This window comes from Harpegnathos saltator, unplaced genomic scaffold (assembly GCF_003227715.2).
Source record: "Harpegnathos saltator strain DR-91 unplaced genomic scaffold, Hsal_v8.6 scaffold409, whole genome shotgun sequence".
Lineage (NCBI taxonomy): Eukaryota > Metazoa > Arthropoda > Insecta > Hymenoptera > Formicidae > Harpegnathos > Harpegnathos saltator.
This window is the reverse complement of record NW_020230216.1, coordinates 586046-604815: the sequence shown is the minus strand read 5'-3', so window position 1 is coordinate 604815 and position 18770 is coordinate 586046. Positions and strand designations below refer to the sequence as shown.

The 18770-nt window shown below is 41.3% G+C and overlaps 1 protein-coding gene across 1 annotated transcript in view; it reads right to left on the bottom strand.

Annotated features, from left to right (window-relative positions):
• LOC105188104 (ankyrin repeat domain-containing protein 50) overlaps nucleotides 1–18770 on the bottom strand; it is a gene marked incomplete at its 3' end in the record, with an annotated part of 526622 nt that overhangs the window by 143293 nt on the left and 364559 nt on the right. Inside the window, exon 5 of the mRNA XM_025301288.1 lies at nucleotides 7812–8123. Coding sequence (XP_025157073.1) covers nucleotides 7812–8123 — 312 coding nt within the window. The remainder of the gene's footprint in view (nucleotides 1–7811; nucleotides 8124–18770) is intronic.

The window sequence follows — 18770 nt, the reverse complement described above, 5'->3', positions numbered from 1 at the left end:
TTTTTCCCATCTTTCTGGTGACGTAGTGATTTCGCGACGATAAAACGTTCTGTCTTTCAAAGCAACCCAATCAGGCACCTATTTTTGCATATCCTTGTAATTATTGAAGTGTATACCTGCTAAAGCATGTTGCATCAATCGGAATAGATGGTAATCAGATGGTGCTATGTTTTGAGAGTATGCTGTATGCGGAAAGATCTCCCATTCGACCTTTAACAATGTTTAACGATTGTACAGATGGGCGAGCATTATTGTGCAAAAGAATCACTTTGCATCTATTGCTGGCTATCTCTGGCTTTTTTGCATCAATTCATCATTCAATTTGTTCAATTGTTGCTAGTATCGCTCCCTCGTAACTGTTTCATTTGGTTTTGAAAGTTCAAAGTACACTATACCTTCCATATCCATACCAAATACAGGGCATTGCTTTATGACCGTGAATTTTCTAATTTATTATATCAATGTTGATGGTTGTCCTGCATCAATCCATGATTTTTTCGCTTTGGATTATCATAAATATAAAATAAATCTATTTCTAATCTCCAATTACAATTCGCCACAAAAAGCTCTTTTTTCCTATCTGGCAAGTAAAGACATAGTGATATTCAAATGATTTGCATTGCACTTTCACTCAATTCATGTGGAACCCATTTACCTTTCTTTCGAATTTTTCCTATGACATGTAAGCGTTTAGGAATTATTGACTTATCGATGTTGAATTGTTTCTTCGTTTGAATGATGTTTTCATTCAATAATACTTACAATTCAGAATCTTTGACTGTTTTTGGAGGACCAATATGTTCCATGTCACTTAATTCGAAATCACCACTTTTGCATCATTGGAACTTAAATTTATAGTTGAAACATGATGAAACTTGATCATCATAAGTTTTAACAAATATTTCATGAGCTTTAATGGCCAATTTTTTCAAATCAAACAAAAAAATAATGAATGTCGAAAATGTAATTTTGTACAATCCACTTTAGACGCGAATAAACAATGAAACTATGAGTAACAATAGCCCGCAAACTATCATATCTCATAAAAAATTGTTAAATCTTTCAATGTTGCCAGATTTCGTTAGCCATTAACTTGTTACTAAAGCCACTGTTAGCGACTAGAACTATTTAACCTCCTAATACATCTTAAATACGAGGGTAAATTAAATATAAATAGGAATTATTTTTTTAATTTATTAAAGCATCATAAGAATACAAACATACAAAGTTATTTTTCTACATAATCTCCTAACTTAGAAATACATTTTTTCCAACAGATAGGTAGTTTTTTTATTTCGCTATTGTAAAATGAAAGTAGTTGTGACACCAGTCAATCGCGCACGAACGCTTCGCATCGTCGTCAAATCTCTGTCCTTCAAGTTCTTCTTTTAATTGTCCAGACAAATGATAATCGCAGGGTAATAAATCCAGACTGGGTAGGGAGGGCTGTTCCCGTGTAGTCCAGAACAAATCCTCAATTTTTTGTGAGAAGACGAGGGACCCATCATGCGAATATTTTTCGAAACCTAAGATCATCAGTAATGATTGCTTGAGTACTGCCGTAGCTTATTCTGACCTCAGAAGCAATTTCAGCAACCGTTAATCGGCGGTCATTCTGGAGAAGGCGACCCACAATGCAAATATTCCCTTCATACTAGTCCTCGGGCGATGTCGATGACCTCCATTTTCAACTGCTTCTCGTCTTCTTACAAATTATTTGTGCCACGCGTACACTTGAGTCTTCTTAAAAGTGTTGTCTTCGGACTGTGCCTTAAGCCTTCTCAAAATTTCGGACAATTTCGGGCGCCCTTTGTCGTGAGAAACTTGATATCCGTTGTACAATGGACGAGGGTAGTACCTTTTGCTTTGACATCGTGATATTGACTAAAGAAGCGGTAATGTGAGGTCCCCTATGGGGGAAATCCCCTTCGAGTATCCCTATCTATAACACTCAGAAGCCGCGTCCCTTTCTGTTCACCTCACGGCGCATAAAAAAATAATTCCGGTTAATATTTGATTCACCCGCGTAATATTAACGAGAGGCGACTAGATTCTAAAGTATCCTAATTCAGGAATAGCTTAAGTACAGGAGCTGGAGTGAGTCCCAAATGCGCATAGAATAAAACGGACACAGCAAGTTGAATGAATGGGACACAATGACAAACGGACACAGTAAGAAACGGACATAGTGACAATCGGACACAGTAACAAACGGACACAGTAGGAAACGGACAAATGGTGGTTGCAATAGGTAAGTAAGAAACGGACACAATGACAAACGGACATAGTAATAAACGGACACAGTAACAAACGGACATAAAAAAAGGATACAGTGACAATTGGATACAGTAAGAAACGGACACAATAGGAAAAGGACAGACGATAGCTGCAATCGGACATATTCGTTTTTTACTATGTCTGTTACTGTGTCCGATTCATTCAACCTGCTGTGTCGGTTTTATTTTGTATCTGGGACGCTCTTCTTTGTAACACAGTACATATAAGGGGCAAAGCCTCTCCACCGCACCCTTTCCCCAAGAAAACGCTAACCTAACCTAACTTATTGTATTTTTATATATTATTGGGCATGCTTACTGTGTCCGTTTATTACTGTGTCCGACTTTCATTGTGTCTATTTGTTACTGTGTCCGTTTGTCACTGTGTCCGTTTGTCACTGTGTTCGATTCATTAAACCTGCTGTGTCAGTTTTATTCTGTGCACATCTGGGACGCTCTCCAGGAGAGCTGTATATCTTATGTTTAACCAGGCGTTATTGAGGCTGGGTCATGGCGTTTTTAAAGTCATTAAATATTTCATCAAATTACCTGTATTAAGAGACTACTGTTCTATAAAAGTTACTAGCTCTCCGAAACCAAAGTTGACATTGCGAGGGTGGACCAAACAATAATCGGATCATTATGACCCGCCCCAACGCGCGTGTAACATTTTACCACCACAATGACGGCGGGTTAAAGAAAGTTTTTATGACAGCAATAGTATTCTTATTAATGGTAGCGTAACAGAGAAACAGTAATCGGTAGCTTTATAAAGATTCATTCTTTCTTCCAGAAGCAATGATGAAGAGAAAGAAACGGAAAAGGATTAAAGAAGAGAGAAAGAGGAGAGTGAGAAAAGAGCATGAAGTTATTTGGGAAATAATAGGAATAGGGACAGAGAACGTAAGATGGGAGTATACAAGGTGATTCAAAACAACCTTCCATTATTAAAAGTATAAAATCCTGATAAAATTCTAAAACAACTTTTCCTCTTGCAAAATTTTGGCAAAAGCTTAGATTTTAAATTATTAACAAAAATAGTAAACCTATTGCGGGTCGGGTACGGGAGGTAGACAGGTGCAGCGCAACTCACCGTCAGACGTGGGCGCTAACGCGGAGTATCCGCAGCAATCAGCTGATCACACTACACATGTTATACACTAGCTACGTTCCAATATTCATTGCCAGCATAAAAATCTGTATTTTCTGTGATGTTAGGTGATTGTTATAATTGGCAAAAATTTTGAAAAACAGCCAGGATTGTACGCGCACACACATGCAAGCACGTTCTCGGTCTCTTCAAGTCTTCCTGTCTCTTTCTCACTCAGTCACTCGTATTCATTGCACGACCAATGCGAAGCGGCGTTCGTGCGTGGTGGGGGATAGACCAATGGACATCCCGCGACGATCGTATAAATGCGTTGAAACAATCGATGCGTTAATCAATAATCCTGCGGTTATTGGAAGCGTTAACGTCAAGACGATATGGCAGCATACACGAACGAAGAATATTATGACATGCTATTGACATTCGGAGCCTGTCACGGCCAGGTCGCCGTTGCTGCTCGAAGATACGACGAGCTGTACTCCAACCGAGCAAGACATCCGTCGCACCACGTTACAGATACAAAATACAGATTTTTATGCTGGCAATGAATATTGGAACGTAGCTAGTGTATAACATGTGTAGTGTGATCAGCTGATTGCTGCGGGTACTCCGCGTTAGCGCCCACGTCTGACGGTGAGTTGCGCCGCACCTGTCTACCTCCCGTACCCGACCCGCAATAGGTCTACTATTTTTGTTAATAATTTAAAATCTAAGCTTTTGCCAAAATTTTGCAAGAGGAAAAGTTGTTTTAGAATTTTATCAGGATTTTATACTTTTAATAATGGAAGGTTGTTTTGAATCACCTTGTATAAAGGGAAGGAAACAGAAAAGATATAAGGAAAGATATAAGGAAGATATAAGGAAACAGGAAAGAGAAAAAGATATAAAAAATGAATTGGTAAAAAAAGAGGTTGAGAAAAAAGTAGAGAATGGAGAAAAAATAAGCAAAAAGAGAGGAAAAAAGAAAGGAGGAAAAGTGGTGGAAATAGGGAAAACAGCGTGAGATATGTGAAAAAAGAGGAAAAAAGAAGAAAATGAGGCATCAACAGCATTACTGTTCTAGTTTCCTGTTTAAAATAATCAACTTTTGTCTGTAAAATATTTGTTTTTATATATTTTTCTAAACAAATAACACTACTTAACTATCATTCACCGATTCCAATGAAATTTGGCATGCACGTAGAACATTGAAAAATATTGAACACGTGTTTTTTTATATCGGCTGACAGCGCATTTTAAGGGTAGAAATCACCTCTTGATCCCTGAACATGAAAGCACTATTTCAACCCTTTATACATATTACATGTGATTTTCATCAAACTTGTCTTCCATTGAACTAGTCAGTAAGGGGTTTGTAGGGTCGCTGATTACGAATCTGGAGATAAAATTACAAAATTCAAGATGGCGGATCCAATATGGCGGACCGAAATTATAAAAAGGTGGTTGATTCAAACCAGTTTTGGTATCTGAAGATTTTAGGGGCCTCTAATTACGAATCTGAAGATAAAATTACGAAATTCAAGATGACGGAATATGGCAGATGGCGGAATATGACGCAATATGACAGATCGAAATTGTACCAGTGAAGGGGAATATTGCCTTAGGTAATTACATTTACTGAATTTAACAATGAATCGGTATTCAAAACTGACCCGTCGCGTCAGTTTTTTTCAGATTCGGAAGTTGGTCTTTGTTCACATTTAACACTGGCGCGAGTAACACGCGTACAGAGTCGGAACGAAATGAACGCCGGGACCGCTCAGCGTTGAGCGTCGCAGAGTGTAGGAAGCTACCGGATTGAGGAATAGGCAATGGGCGAAACCTTCTAATAAAAGTTTATGTTGATCCCAAGATACTTCCAAACTTCACTTTAATACACAAAATTCATCGAATATCCATTCATGCATGCACAAAGAAATCGTTATGACGGCGATACACCTGAACAACTTCGGGAGTGGTAACGCTAGAATTCGGACAGAAATCTTGGGGCCCTCGGACACTGCTTCAAAACGACGCGACGGAGATCTTGCCGAGCGCTAAGTTAGCGCCCTTTCGGAGCGGAGATCTTGAGCGCGCAAGAACGAGTTTCGCGAGAAGCAGAAGGATTCGCGACCGCGGTTTCCCGCTTCCCAACTGTTTGTAGAATAAATTGTTCGACAAGAAAGTTACTGTCCAAGACAAAGTATAGTGACCGGAATGCACTGAGTTCACTTAATATGATGTACAAGAGTCGCGAATGGGCTGCACGAGATGCAGGCGTACGTGACAAGCTAAATGAAAGAGAATTGAACGCGACGATCCGCTAAATGACGCGACGTAATAACGAATTGTCCGATCACCGAGAGCATGTACGAAAATCACGGCGGTTAGACAACACGCAAGATGGTTTTTGATTGGCTGCCCGACATCGGATGATCCGCGGCAAGAAGAAATCACGCGAAAGGATTGTGACAGACAGCAAAACATTTGAGCACGAGCGAGCCACGTGCCGAGCGGTCGCGATATGGAAATACCGAAATTATAATTATCACCGACAGCCCGAACGCCGATCGACCGAATCTCAAACAGTCTTCCAGAAGATTATTATCCGTCAGTATCCGAGCAGAATATGTAATGATATTCTAACATATCTTGATAAGATATAGATATAGATATCTTGATCTCTTATGCCTTATATTTATTCATTTATTTTATTATATATTTATTCATATTCATTCATATTATTTATTTAAATTCTGGACTTGAACAGCAAAAAATCTGTTAATGTTCAAAATGTTAATTTTAACGTCCAGAAAATTTATATAATTGAATATAAATATATAAAATATGTTCGTGCGCGTCGCGATTTTGTCCGTTGGCGAGCGAGCTTTCGCTGCCGTCGATTGATCACACGCGCGTAGTGCATTAGGCTGATACCACCCAGTACAAAGACGCGAGGACGGTTCGTGATCCTTGAACAAGGAAGAATGACCGAAGACCGGGAGATTTTACTCTTCTCAATAGTTATATTTGAACTGTGAGACTTGACACGATTCACCAAAGACAGCACAACAACGGCGCCGACGATAATGATAGTTATTCACATAGTTCACAATGTTATCGGCGACGGGCGCGACGGTTACCAAAACCGTGATAAATACAGTTTGCAATGATCGCAAGACGACGATCTCACTCTCGCACCGACTCACGACGACCCGAACGGCGTAATCCTCAAGAGCGGTAGGTGGGATCGTGAATCGATGAGCGCAGGGCTACGAGTCCCCGGTGGAACGAAAATCGGTATTCATCCGCTCGACTCGCTGCTTTTCTCTGGCGGTCACCAATCTGCACGATCTCCTCTCAACGGGAGCGACCGATCCGCTCATCGATCCGCGTTGCGCAGATATTAGAATTTGCTGGCTAATTGCTCCCGCGCATGCGTATCGCAATCAACACCAAGCGGATTAGTGGCTCCCTCCGAGCGCGCATGCCTTGTACAATTCAGAGGGCACCACGAAGAAGAACTGAAAGAAGCCACCGAAAACGCGTGAGAGCAACGCACCGGCGAGCGCGGCGTCGATCACGACGTCAACACGAGCCACCGCTGATGTAGAGCGGTGTCGATCGCCCATTGGCTAACGAGCGATGAGCGTAGTCTGCCCGCGCCTTAAGCGCACGACTCGAGCACGCGTGCTTTTTCCACGACTTAAGGTGGTCGTGGGTATTTCTTATTGAAGCGAACAACAAGAAAGACTTATCAATGTTAGTATCGATTCGACTGATGTCGCGCCGGTTTCATGTGCTCGTTACGATCCGCTCGAACCGCAAACAATTTCACCCTTGCGCGAACAAATATCCTTGAAAGTTTACAATAAACCTTCTTAAAAATGTTACAATTAAAACACATTACACTAATAATAATAATAATAATAAAGTGCGACAAACGAATTATATTTTGACTTCCAACTTCAGATTCGTAATTAGAGGCCTCAAAAACCTCCAGATACCAAAATTGGTTTGAATCAACCACCTTTTTACAATTTCGATCCACCATATTGGATCCGCTATCTTGAATTTTGTAATTTTATCTCCAGATTTGTAATCAGCGACCTTAAAAACCCCTGAGTTCAATGGAACTAGTTCAATGGGAGACAAGTTTGACGGAAATCACATGTAATATGTACAAAGAGTTGAAATAGTGCTTTCATGTTCAGGGATCAAGGGGTGATTTCCACCCTTAAAATGTGTTGTCAGCCGATATAAATAAACACGTGTTCAATATTTTTCAATGTTCTACGTGCATGCCAAATTTCAATGGAATCGGTGAGTGACAGTTGGGTAGTATTACTTGTAAGAATATTTTAAGTGGGTATTAAAAATGTCCTGTTTAACAAATGTTTATTATTAGTGCAAAGTTTTCATCTAGATATTAATAAAAAGAAAAATACTTTTGCATATCCATGGTTGGCTGGAGCGCAAAGAGCAGCAACGCTGAGCGCAGTTCTGTCATCGTTATCGGCGTGATCGATTTTAGCTCCAAAATCTAGGAGATGTTTTACAATCTCGCTATGACCCATGTATGCTGCAGCAATCAAAGCAGTTCTACCTTCGTCATCTGTTCTATTAACGTCCGCACCATGCTGTAAAAGTATCTTAATAATATCTTCATGTCCACCCCATGCAGCTGCTCGTAATGCTGTTCGTTGATCCCAATCAGCGCAATCTACCATTGCCCCTTGTTTTAAAAGTTGTTCGACTACCTGAAATAAAACTTATGTAAAATATTTCATTCGGCTATATACAATTTATTTATGAACATTTTAAGAATATCTTCTTTAAATTAATTTCTAATTGGTAACAACAAATATATTTAATAAGAGTATGTACAACATAACTTGTAGTTAGTAAAAACTACACTCGAAATATTTACATTATCTGATAGAGAACACTTTTTTCCTTAATGCTTTGTATTAGGTGCGCAACTAAGTTCCCCCTGTTTTTCAAGAGATGGCTCCAGTAGTAAGTGCTAGTCGATTGTGATACAACCAAAACGTCATGAACCAAGCTTAGACATATGGTAAACAAACCGCTTTGACACATTAGTGATTTTGTTTTTGCGTCATATACTTTTGGTTGTGTGAAAATGTCTTATTTTGTGCCAAATAATCGTCATTTGCGGGAAGTGTTGCTTTTCTTCTTTCATTCGAAGAAAACGGCGGCTGAAGCGCATCGAGAACTCCAAAAAGTTTACGGAGATGCTGCTCTAAGTGAAACAACGTGCCGTGATTGGTTCCGTCGCTTCAAAGACGGTGATTTCGATGTTGACGACCGTTCGCGTGAAGGAAGGCCAAAAACCTTCGAAGACGCTGAATTGGAGGCATTGCTCGATGAGGATCCGTGCCAAATGCAAAAAGAGCTTGCTTCAGCATTAGGAGTTACCCGCCAAGCCATTTTCAAGCGATTGCATGCGTTGGGAATGATTCAAAAACAAGGAACTTGGGTTCCTTATGATTTGAAGCCAAGAGACGTTGAACGTCGTTTTTTCGCCTGTGAACAACTGCTCCAGCGGCAAAAAAGGAAGGGTTTTCTTCATCGCATCGTTACGGGTGATGAAAAATGGATTCATTAGCCAGCAACCCAAAGAGAACAAAATCATGGGGACTGCCCGGTCATGCTTCTACGTCGTCGGCTCAGTCGAATATTCACGCTGCGAAGGTTTTGCTGTGTATTTGGTGGGACCAGGGCGGTGCTATTTATTATGAGCTGTTGAAACCGAACGAAACCATCACTGGGGAACGGTATCGAACTCAATTGATGCGATTGAGCCGAACACTGCGCGAAAAGCGGCCACAATACGAGCAGAGGCACGAAAAAGTGATTCTACAGCATGACAACGCTCGGCCTCACGTTGCCAAACCCGTTAAAACCTACTTAGAAACGCTCAAATGGGAAGTCCTACCCCACCCGCCATATTCCCCAGATATTGCGCCGTCCGATTATTACTTGTTCCGTTCGATGGCACATGGTCTGGCTAATCAGCAGTTCCGCTCATATGAAGACATCTCAAAATGGCTTGATTCGTGGATAGCCTCAAAAGACGAACACTTCTACCGTGACGGTATTCGAGCTCTGCCAGAAAGATGGGAAAAAGTTGTCGCTAGCGATGGGCAATATTTTGAATGATTCATTTGTAACCATTTTTTCACAATAAAGTTGCATTTTCATCAAAAAAACAGCGAGAACTTAGTTGCGCACCTAATACTAAAACGTTCAGTTGTTTTCGGAACTTTGTTATGTCATTTCTACCAAGATACTATGCCGCATACGCTTCGCGTTTCGAAGCTATCTTTCTTTGTCCACACCCGAAAAGACCAGAAATGTTATTAGCAAGTGCTGCTAACAAGGGGAAGACCAGAAATGGCCTTCTCTAATTTCGACGAGCTTGATATATGTTATAGTATTACTCCCCGCCTCCCCAATAATAAAGGGTAAAATCACTCGATACAACGCTCAAACATTCGCGAGAAAAGTGAGTTTAAAATTTTCGCTGTTTTATATGTACCGAATAGTAAGAACAGATTGCCAGCGAACAGCCGTAGCTGAAGCCGTAAGGCGACGGACTAGTATGCTATAGCACTGCATGTCACGAATTCGAATCTCGCTTCTTTTCATTTCTTTCACTTACATTTACATAAATGTACATGTATATACATATATAATTATACAACATATTTTTAGAAAAAATATTCTTTTTGTGCATTTATTCATTATATTTATTTTTATTCGCTATTATTCGTTATATACAGTATATATGTTACAGTTAAAGTGATAAATCCAGTTACTATGCATAATAACCAGCAGCTTTAATTAATTTGACAAATTATTCATATTTTAATAAAATTTATTACATTAACGGGTTATGAATAATAACCAACACGCTCTGGTTAAAGTTATAAATCTCATGTGCATGCGTTTGAAACTCCATCAAATTTATAACTTCATTTTTTTCCATTCTAAATGAGTTAATCACTGCACGTTGCGCGTGCACATTTCGAAAGAGTTCTTTTGCTAAAACTCTGAAAGACGGGCCTATACACCAATGACCTTAATCTTGTAATATACGTTGTCAAGAAGATTCATCTGAGTAATTATCTGCAAAAATTAACTGCCAAACGACGTTAACTTAAAAAATATAGCAAACAAAAGTTTTATATGTGAGATACTGCCTATCACAAGCGTGCAAACTGCACGCGTAGTTATTAAAACCCACTCATAAGTTGCAAGTGCGTTTTGCATCGCGCGCTACGCACACGGTTGTTAAAACCCACGCATAAGTTAAAAGCGCGTAAGCTACACGTATGGTTAATAAAACATACGCGTAAGTTTGGCGTAAAATATGGCGTCGACCCCGGGGCTTATTTATATGATTTGCACCGGATAAGGAGGGGCAACGGTGGAGGCCGGCATACATGGACAGCAGGTCTTAAAAGGATAGCAACCTTTGACTTTGAGAGACTGTCAGCTTGTACCACCAGGTACAAGTAACAATGCCTCTCTCTGTAGTCGCCGTGCGCTCGGGATAGCACTAGAGATGTCGCTTCCGAACGACATCTCTCAACGTTATCTGGGGAGGGGAGAGTGTCGTGAGCGTGGAGCGTCAGATAGCTCAGTGGTCTAGAGCAGTCACCCGGCAAGCGAAAGACCCGGGTTCGATTCCCGGTCTAGCGACTACCGCGCTCTCGATATTTTTCTCTCCTCGGAACGAAAATAAGATGCAGGCCAAGTTACCATGAAAGAAGGGCGTACTAGGTGGCGACGGGACGCCGTGCGATCGGGACCTGCATCTTATTTTCGTTCCGAAGAGAGAAAAATATCGAGAGCGCGGTAGTCGCTAGACCGGGAATCGAACCCTGGTTTTTCGCTTGCCGGGCGACTGCTCTAAACCACTAAGCTACCTGACGCTCTACGCTCACGACATTCTCTTTTCCCTAGATGACGTTAAAATATGTTCGGAAGCGATTTTGCATCGCATTTTGCAAGAGCATTTTGTATCGCGCGCTGTGAGCGTCCAATTACGCGAGTAGTATAGGGGTAGGTATGGCCAGACAAAACATTTCCCCTCCACTCGACCCTCCGGCGCCACTAGACCACGCCCACTGGCGCCGGAGGATCGAGGTGGAGGGGGCATGTTTTGACTGGCCATACCGACCCCTAAGGCCTGATTGGTTGATTTTTTACATATGCAAATTATGGACGTGGCTAGTGAACGGCGGAAATTGGCGGAAATTTGAATCACCGGAATAAAAATTAGCGTAATCTAAATATCAAATTTTTATTATTCATATTAGGCATTAGTGATCCTAGCTCTTTGTCAGCTGGTTAATTTGCATATTACTTTTGGAAAAATCTCCTAGGCACTCTGCGAGGCTTGAACCCGGGACCTCAGGCTCTTGAGTCAAACCCGTCTTATCACTGCTCTACTGCTACTTTTTGGTGGAAACTGGTTTCACGACGTATACGTAGAACAGAAAGAGGTGTGTGTGTGTGTGTGTGTGAGTGTGTGTGTGTGGTTAATGCCGCATGCGAAGTTCTCTGAAAAAATCCTGTAGGCCCTCCTAGCCGAATTCGAACCTGGGTCCGCTGGCTTTCGAGTCAAGCGTCTTATGCACTATGCTACTGCTATACCCTGATGAAGACTAGCTACTAAGTGTGCAACTAAGTTCCCGGGTTTTTTTGATCAGTGAAAAATGGAAACTTTCAAGAGAAATACAAAAAATGGTTTATTCAAAGTATCGTCCCTCGCTAGCTACACATTTTTGCCATCTCTCTGGCAATACATGAATACTGTGACGATAAAACGATGCGTCTTTGGACCGAAACCATTCATCCAACCAATTTTGCACTTTTTACAAATTGACCGAGTATTGCCCAGCCAAGCCATACGCCATTGACCAGAACAAGTAATAATTAGAAAGGGCCAGATCTGGCGAATACGGCGGGTGCGGTAGCAGATCCCATTTCAGCGTTTTGATGGTATCTTGGATGATGGAAGTGCGATGGCACGGAGCGTTGTCATGCTGCAATATCACTCGTTCGTGTCTTGTGTCCCATTCTGGCCGTTTTTCGAGCAATGCATGGTTCAAATTGATCAGTTGTTGTTGGTAGCGATGCCCATTGACAGTTTAGCCCGGTTTCAGCAGCTCATAGTACATGATTCCTTTCTGGTCTCACCAAATGCAGAGCATTGTCTTCTTTCCGAAGCGATTTAGTCGTGCCGTCGATGTTGATGCTTCGCCAGGTGAAAGCCACGATTTCTTGCATTTGGGATTCTCGAAATATATCCACTTCTCATCGCCAGTAACAATTCAATGTAGGAAACTTTCTTTCATGCCACAAAAGCAAAATTTCGAAAGTGGCTCTTCGATTTTCCACCTGTCTCTCAGTCAACTCATTTTCCTTCCTTTTGAATTTTTCCTATGGCATGTAAACGTTTGGAAATATCTTGACGAGTCATATTTAATGCCTCCGCAAGTTGATCTTGTGTTTGTGTTTCATCTTCATCCAATAACGTTTGCAGATCCGCGTCCTCCTGCTTGTTTTTGGTCTTCCGGAGCGCTCCTTGTCCTTAGTGTCGAAATCGCAACTTCTGAAGCGTTTAAACCAATCTTCACAGGTAGTTTTCGATTGTGCATGTTCGCCGTAGGCCTCCTCAAGCAAACGACGTGCTTCAGCTGCACTTTTTTTCAAGTTAAAGCAGAAAAGCAAAGCTTCCCGCAAATGCTGTTTATTTGGCACAAAACTCGACATCTTCATTGTTAGAAAAAATATTTTTGCGTTGCGATGCGTATGTGTTGGTATTACGACTGGTTATTGTTAATAGATGTCCAAGCTATAAAAAAAACACAACTTCAGACTTGTATGTCGACTACATATGTCGTTAACGCCATCCATGTGTGAAACCCGGAAACTTAGTTGCGCAACTAGTATATTGTATACATACGAAGAGTATCAACGTCACGCGTGAAAAATTTGACAAATTCTAGAACCTACGGGATTCGAGCCCCCACCACGAGATCCCTGCTCTCAACCTAGCGTGAGCGTGTGCGAGCATGTTCGAGTAGGTAGGGATCATTTCGAAGACAAATATTACCCAGCAATTGTAGGAAGACGATACCTCTGGTCTATGTCTACGCAAATATTTTTAGCTGTACGGGTCCCCTCGCTTTCGCATTCGAAAAGTTTACAACGGGATTTGTTACCTCGAACTGGAAATCACAGAAAAGAGAGAAGGGGTGAAGAGAAAGGAATGCACAATATTTTTCATTGAATTAATTTACATTTTATTTTTCATGATTAAGATGAGACATTTATTGTAATTGCTCCTATAATTTTATTTAAATAAATCTAAGTAATTTCTTGAAATATAATGTGGAAATAAGTATTAGATGTGTGAATATTAGATGTGTGGAAATAAGTATTAGATGTGTGAATTAATTCGGTCCGTTTTTCTTTCAAAAAAAGACTTTAGTATAAAGAAACATGGAAAAGTACGCTAATCAAAGTATTTGCCATCGCTTGCTATTATTTTTCCAATCTGTCTGGCAGTTATATTCCGTGACGGAAAAACGACTTCATCCTTCGAAGCGATCCATTCATTGAGGCATTTCTCTATTTCTTCATAATTGTTAAAGTGCTAGTCTGAAAGCCCGTGTGCCATCGATTTGAACAAGTGATAATCGGATGGAACAATGTCTGGTGAATATGGTAGGTGAGGTAAAACGTTCCAACCAAGTGCTTCCAAGATGGCCTTCACAATCTTTCCAACATGTGGCCGAGCATTATCGTGCTGGAAGATCACTTTGTCATGTCTCTTTGCATATTCCGGCCGCTTATTCTTCAATGCGTTGTTTAAACGGATAAATTGTTGATAAAGTTTAGCAGTGATGGTTTGGCTCTGTTTTAATAGTTCATGATACACTACACCCTTCTGGTCCCACCAGAGCATTACTTTCTTGCCGTGAATATTTCGCTTTGGTATCAATGTGGATGGTTTTCCTAGGTCGCTAATGGATTTCCTCCGTTTGGGATTATCGAAATATATCCACTGTTCGTCTCCAGTCGCAATACGATGCAAGAAACCTTTTCTATTTTGCCTGGCAAGTAAGATTTCAGACCTTCTCGATGTCTCTTTCTTTCAGTTCGTATGGCACCCATCTTCCTTCTTTGTAGATCTTTCCCATGGCTGCCAAACGCACAGAAATTGTTGATAGATCAACATTCAACAATTGCGCGAGCTCATGTTGCCATTGACACGAATCTTCATCGATTAGCGCCTGCAATTCCTCGTCTTCGAACTTTTTCAGCTGACCTGGACAAGGTTTGTCATCGACACTAAAATCATCACTTTTTAAGCGTCGAAACCATTCTCTGCATGATTTATCGGTGGGAGCACTTTCACCATAAGCTTCTACGAGCATTCAATGAGCTTCAGCGGCTGTTTTCTTCGTGTTCTATGATTTTGAGACGCATCAAAACGATACGATCGAAGGTACAGAAAACGTTAAAACTCACGTTATGATGCTCTGTGTTGCGCAGCAGATATGTGAAAGCTGCATGAATGTAGACAATATGGCGTTGCAATGTTGCGGGATACGCGAATTTATATTTCGAGACAATCCGGTGAAATAATTCATCGATTTTGTCACGAGACCGAGGAAGAGTTTCAAATAGATCATCTGCATCGCACACAACGTGAGCGCATTCGATGCGCAATTTATCCTATGGTACTTGGTCGAGAACGGTAATCGGGTGAAACCTAAGCTTATTTTAAACGATATGAAGATTATATTATTAACCGTCGGGCAAACAAAATTTATCGACAGTGTTAATTATATGCCTATGCGCTTGTCAGTCATTACCAAAAGCCTTCGGATTAAAGGATACTGCTGGCATAAGCCTGTTTCCGCATTTATTTAACACTGTTGAAAATCAACATTACATCGGACAGATACCAGATGCAAGATACTATTTTCCTGAAACGATGAGACCGCATGAGCGTGAGCGGTTCTTAGAATGGCACGAGGACATGGTGCGCAAAAACATAACATTTGATTTCCAACGGGAAATTGTGAGCTATTGCCGGAACGATGTCGATATTCTTCGACGGGCTTGTCGTGCGTTCCGTAAGATTTTCCTGGATCGTGGAAAAGTATGTCCGTTTGAAGAACGCACAACCATCGCCTCTACGTGCATGAGAGTTTTTCGTAAAAACTAAATAACTATGAAAAGGAGATAAGTATTATTTCTTCGGGTAGGTATCGGCGTGTCAACAATCAATCCTGCAAAGCGTTGAAATGGACAAATCAGAGGAGTTTCACTCCATGGAGGTCGAGATTGCTAACTCCCTCTTGGCAGAGGAGGGGTGGGACGAGTGGGAGGGATAGGTTCGAATAGGACTCCCCAGCAGTCACTCACCCCAGGCTTTATGGGACTGCCGGTGGACAGGGCTGGAGAAGCCCTCTCACCGGTGGCTCATCGAGCGGGGAGGCGCCCAATGGGCCCCTGGATGGTTGTTGTGGATGGAGCGCGAGCTTGGTCATACTATAACTCATGCAAGTTGATCTTGCGAACATCGCATACCGGAAGGGTTGCTCTTCGATGGGTATTACGAGATAACGAATCCTGCGCAAAGACACATTTCAATTTCACGGGTGTTTTAGGCATGGATGTCCCACGAGTTTCACCACAGGGTGAATCGTAATACCCCGCTCTCGACCACTGTGAAGGGAGATACTGTTGAGTTGCGATACGAGCGTAAACGCGTAACAACATCTCGTCTACAGAAGCTAAGTTACATCGTAACGGAGAAGTGGGTGTGCGTCTTCGATCGGGAGTTGCAGGACAATCAACCGATGCGCGATTTTCTTGTGAATCACTCGATGTTAGAAACTGAGCCTCTCGATCCTCGCGAAGCGTTCTTCGGTGATCGTACAGGGGACATCGTTACTCAGTGCGATGTTACAGGTACGGAGAAGATATGTTATGTAGATGTATGAATCTTGTACCCATTTGTGCTAAAGACGGGCTCTTTTCCGCTCGGTCACCTGGACATGTATGTGGGCGAAGAATGTTCCGTTTTGATTTGTATAGCCTCCGCTTTTGACTTTAGCAGAGTGGAGAGGATTGTGCGGTGCAAGGTGCTCTCTCCGCGTGATCTCTTTCACCCTGTACTCCCATTTCGCATTCCTGGAAAATTATTGTTCGCCCTATGTCGTAGTTGCAGCAAGATATTTTCTCAATCTCCGTGCACACATTATAATCCGGCCGATCGAGAATTCGAGAGTACCTGGATATCCTGTGAATTATGAAAGGCTATAGAGAAGGGCTACAGTGTCAGGTCCGTGAGCGGGATTATATGGAAATATAAGATTTCGCAATATGACCCACGTACTCGGCTGGGAGGTATATTTGCGGGATATATCAACTGCTTTCTGCAACTTTAGCAGGAGGCTAGCGGATGGCTTGCTGAATGCACCGACGATGAAGAGGCCAAAGAGCGATACCTGCGGAAATACGAAAAAACAGAGGCTATTGTTCGCGATAGAAACAACATCGTGATAAATTCGGGGTTGCATTTGGTTGCAAAGTTTTGCTTCAATTCGTTCTGGGGTAAATTCAGACACCGATCCAATCTGCCGAATATCGAGGTCGTTAATTCTTTAACTGCTGAGATATTAAATGACCAGTATGACCCTCTTTGCTGAGTTACTTTTACAATTATAAAATATTTTATAATGATAAGGAATGGCACTATATGCCCGCTCAATTCAAATGATTTTTACAAACTAAATTAAATGTATATTACACATTTAAAGTCCAAATCGAGTAAACTCGATCATAGCAAGGCCGCCATTTTTTTCCACACTCGAGTTATCTCGACCGTAGCAGTTAAAGGGTTAAAACACGCGAACATTTCATGTCGCTCACGAGTTCCGAGCATGAAATCATAAACATATTGCCCGTGAACGATGAGGTTCTCCACGTCTCATGGTGATTACGACAAGAGGCGCTTGTTTCCTCTGCAACTACAAACGTCGTAATAGCGGCCTACACGATAGGCACGCTTGAGATTGTCTGTTTATTTAGAAAAATTAGATCGTAGAGTGTTATACGAGGTGTGGCTATAAAATAACGGGACTATTGCTGCAAAATATTTTATTTTGAATTTATACATTTTTAGTTATTATCACCTTCAATATATGTCCCTCCTTTATCCCTACAACGCTTCATGCGAATTTTCCATTGTTCGAAACAGTAATGGAAGTCTTCTTCTGTGAGCTCCTTCATGACACGTGCCGCTTTTTCTTTCACAACTTCAACGGACTGAAATCTTGTTCCTTTTAATGCAGATTTGACTTTGGGAAACAGATAAAAGTCGCATGGTGCAAGGTCTGGCGAATAAGGCGGATGGTCTAACACTGGGATGTTGTACTCGGCTAGAAACGTCTTGACAGACAATGCAGAATGAGCCAGCGCGTTGTCTTGATGGAGAACCCATGACTTGTTCTTCCACAATTCGGGTCGTTTTTTTCTTATTCTTTCACGGAGTTGAGCAAGAACCTGAAGGTAGTAATGTTGATTAATAGTTTGACCTTCTGGAACCCAGTGAAGGTACACAATCCCATGAATATCGAAAAAAATAATCATCATCGCTTTGAATCTTGATTTGCTCATTCGAGCTTTTTGGATCTCGGTGAAGTTAGGCCCTTCTAATGCATGGATTGGCGCTTAGTTTCAGAATCATAAGTGAAAAACCAAAATTCGTCATATGTTATCACCCTTTCCAAGAAGTTTGAGTCATTTTCAATGACCCAATTCAATGAATCAATTCAAAATGTTAGTACAAACATTTTCGCGAGCTTCTTTTTGTTCAATCGTGAGAATTTTAGGCACCAATTTCGCACACACTTTTTACATGTTAAAATTGTTGTGTAAAATTTGCCTTACGCATTCTTTGTCAATTCCTACAGTTTCAGCAATCACACGAATAGTTAACCGACGGTCAGATCGAATCAGATTACCGACTTTTTCGATATTTTCATCCGTTTTTGACGTGGAAGTGCGACCTAGAGGTGAATCATTTTCAATATCTTCTCGGCCATTTTAAAAACGCTTAAACCACTCAAAAGCTTGCGCACGTGATAAACATTCATTGCCATACATTTCTTTTAATAAAAGATAAGTTTCAGTAGCGCTTTTTCCAAGTTTCATGTGAAATTTCACGACGATTCGTTGCTCTATTATTACACTTATCATTTTTCCGGCAAAACAAAGCAACAGCTCTTATACAAACGAAGGCCACGGCTAGACTAATTTGTTTACAGACACGGGAGGCATCGCATTCGAAA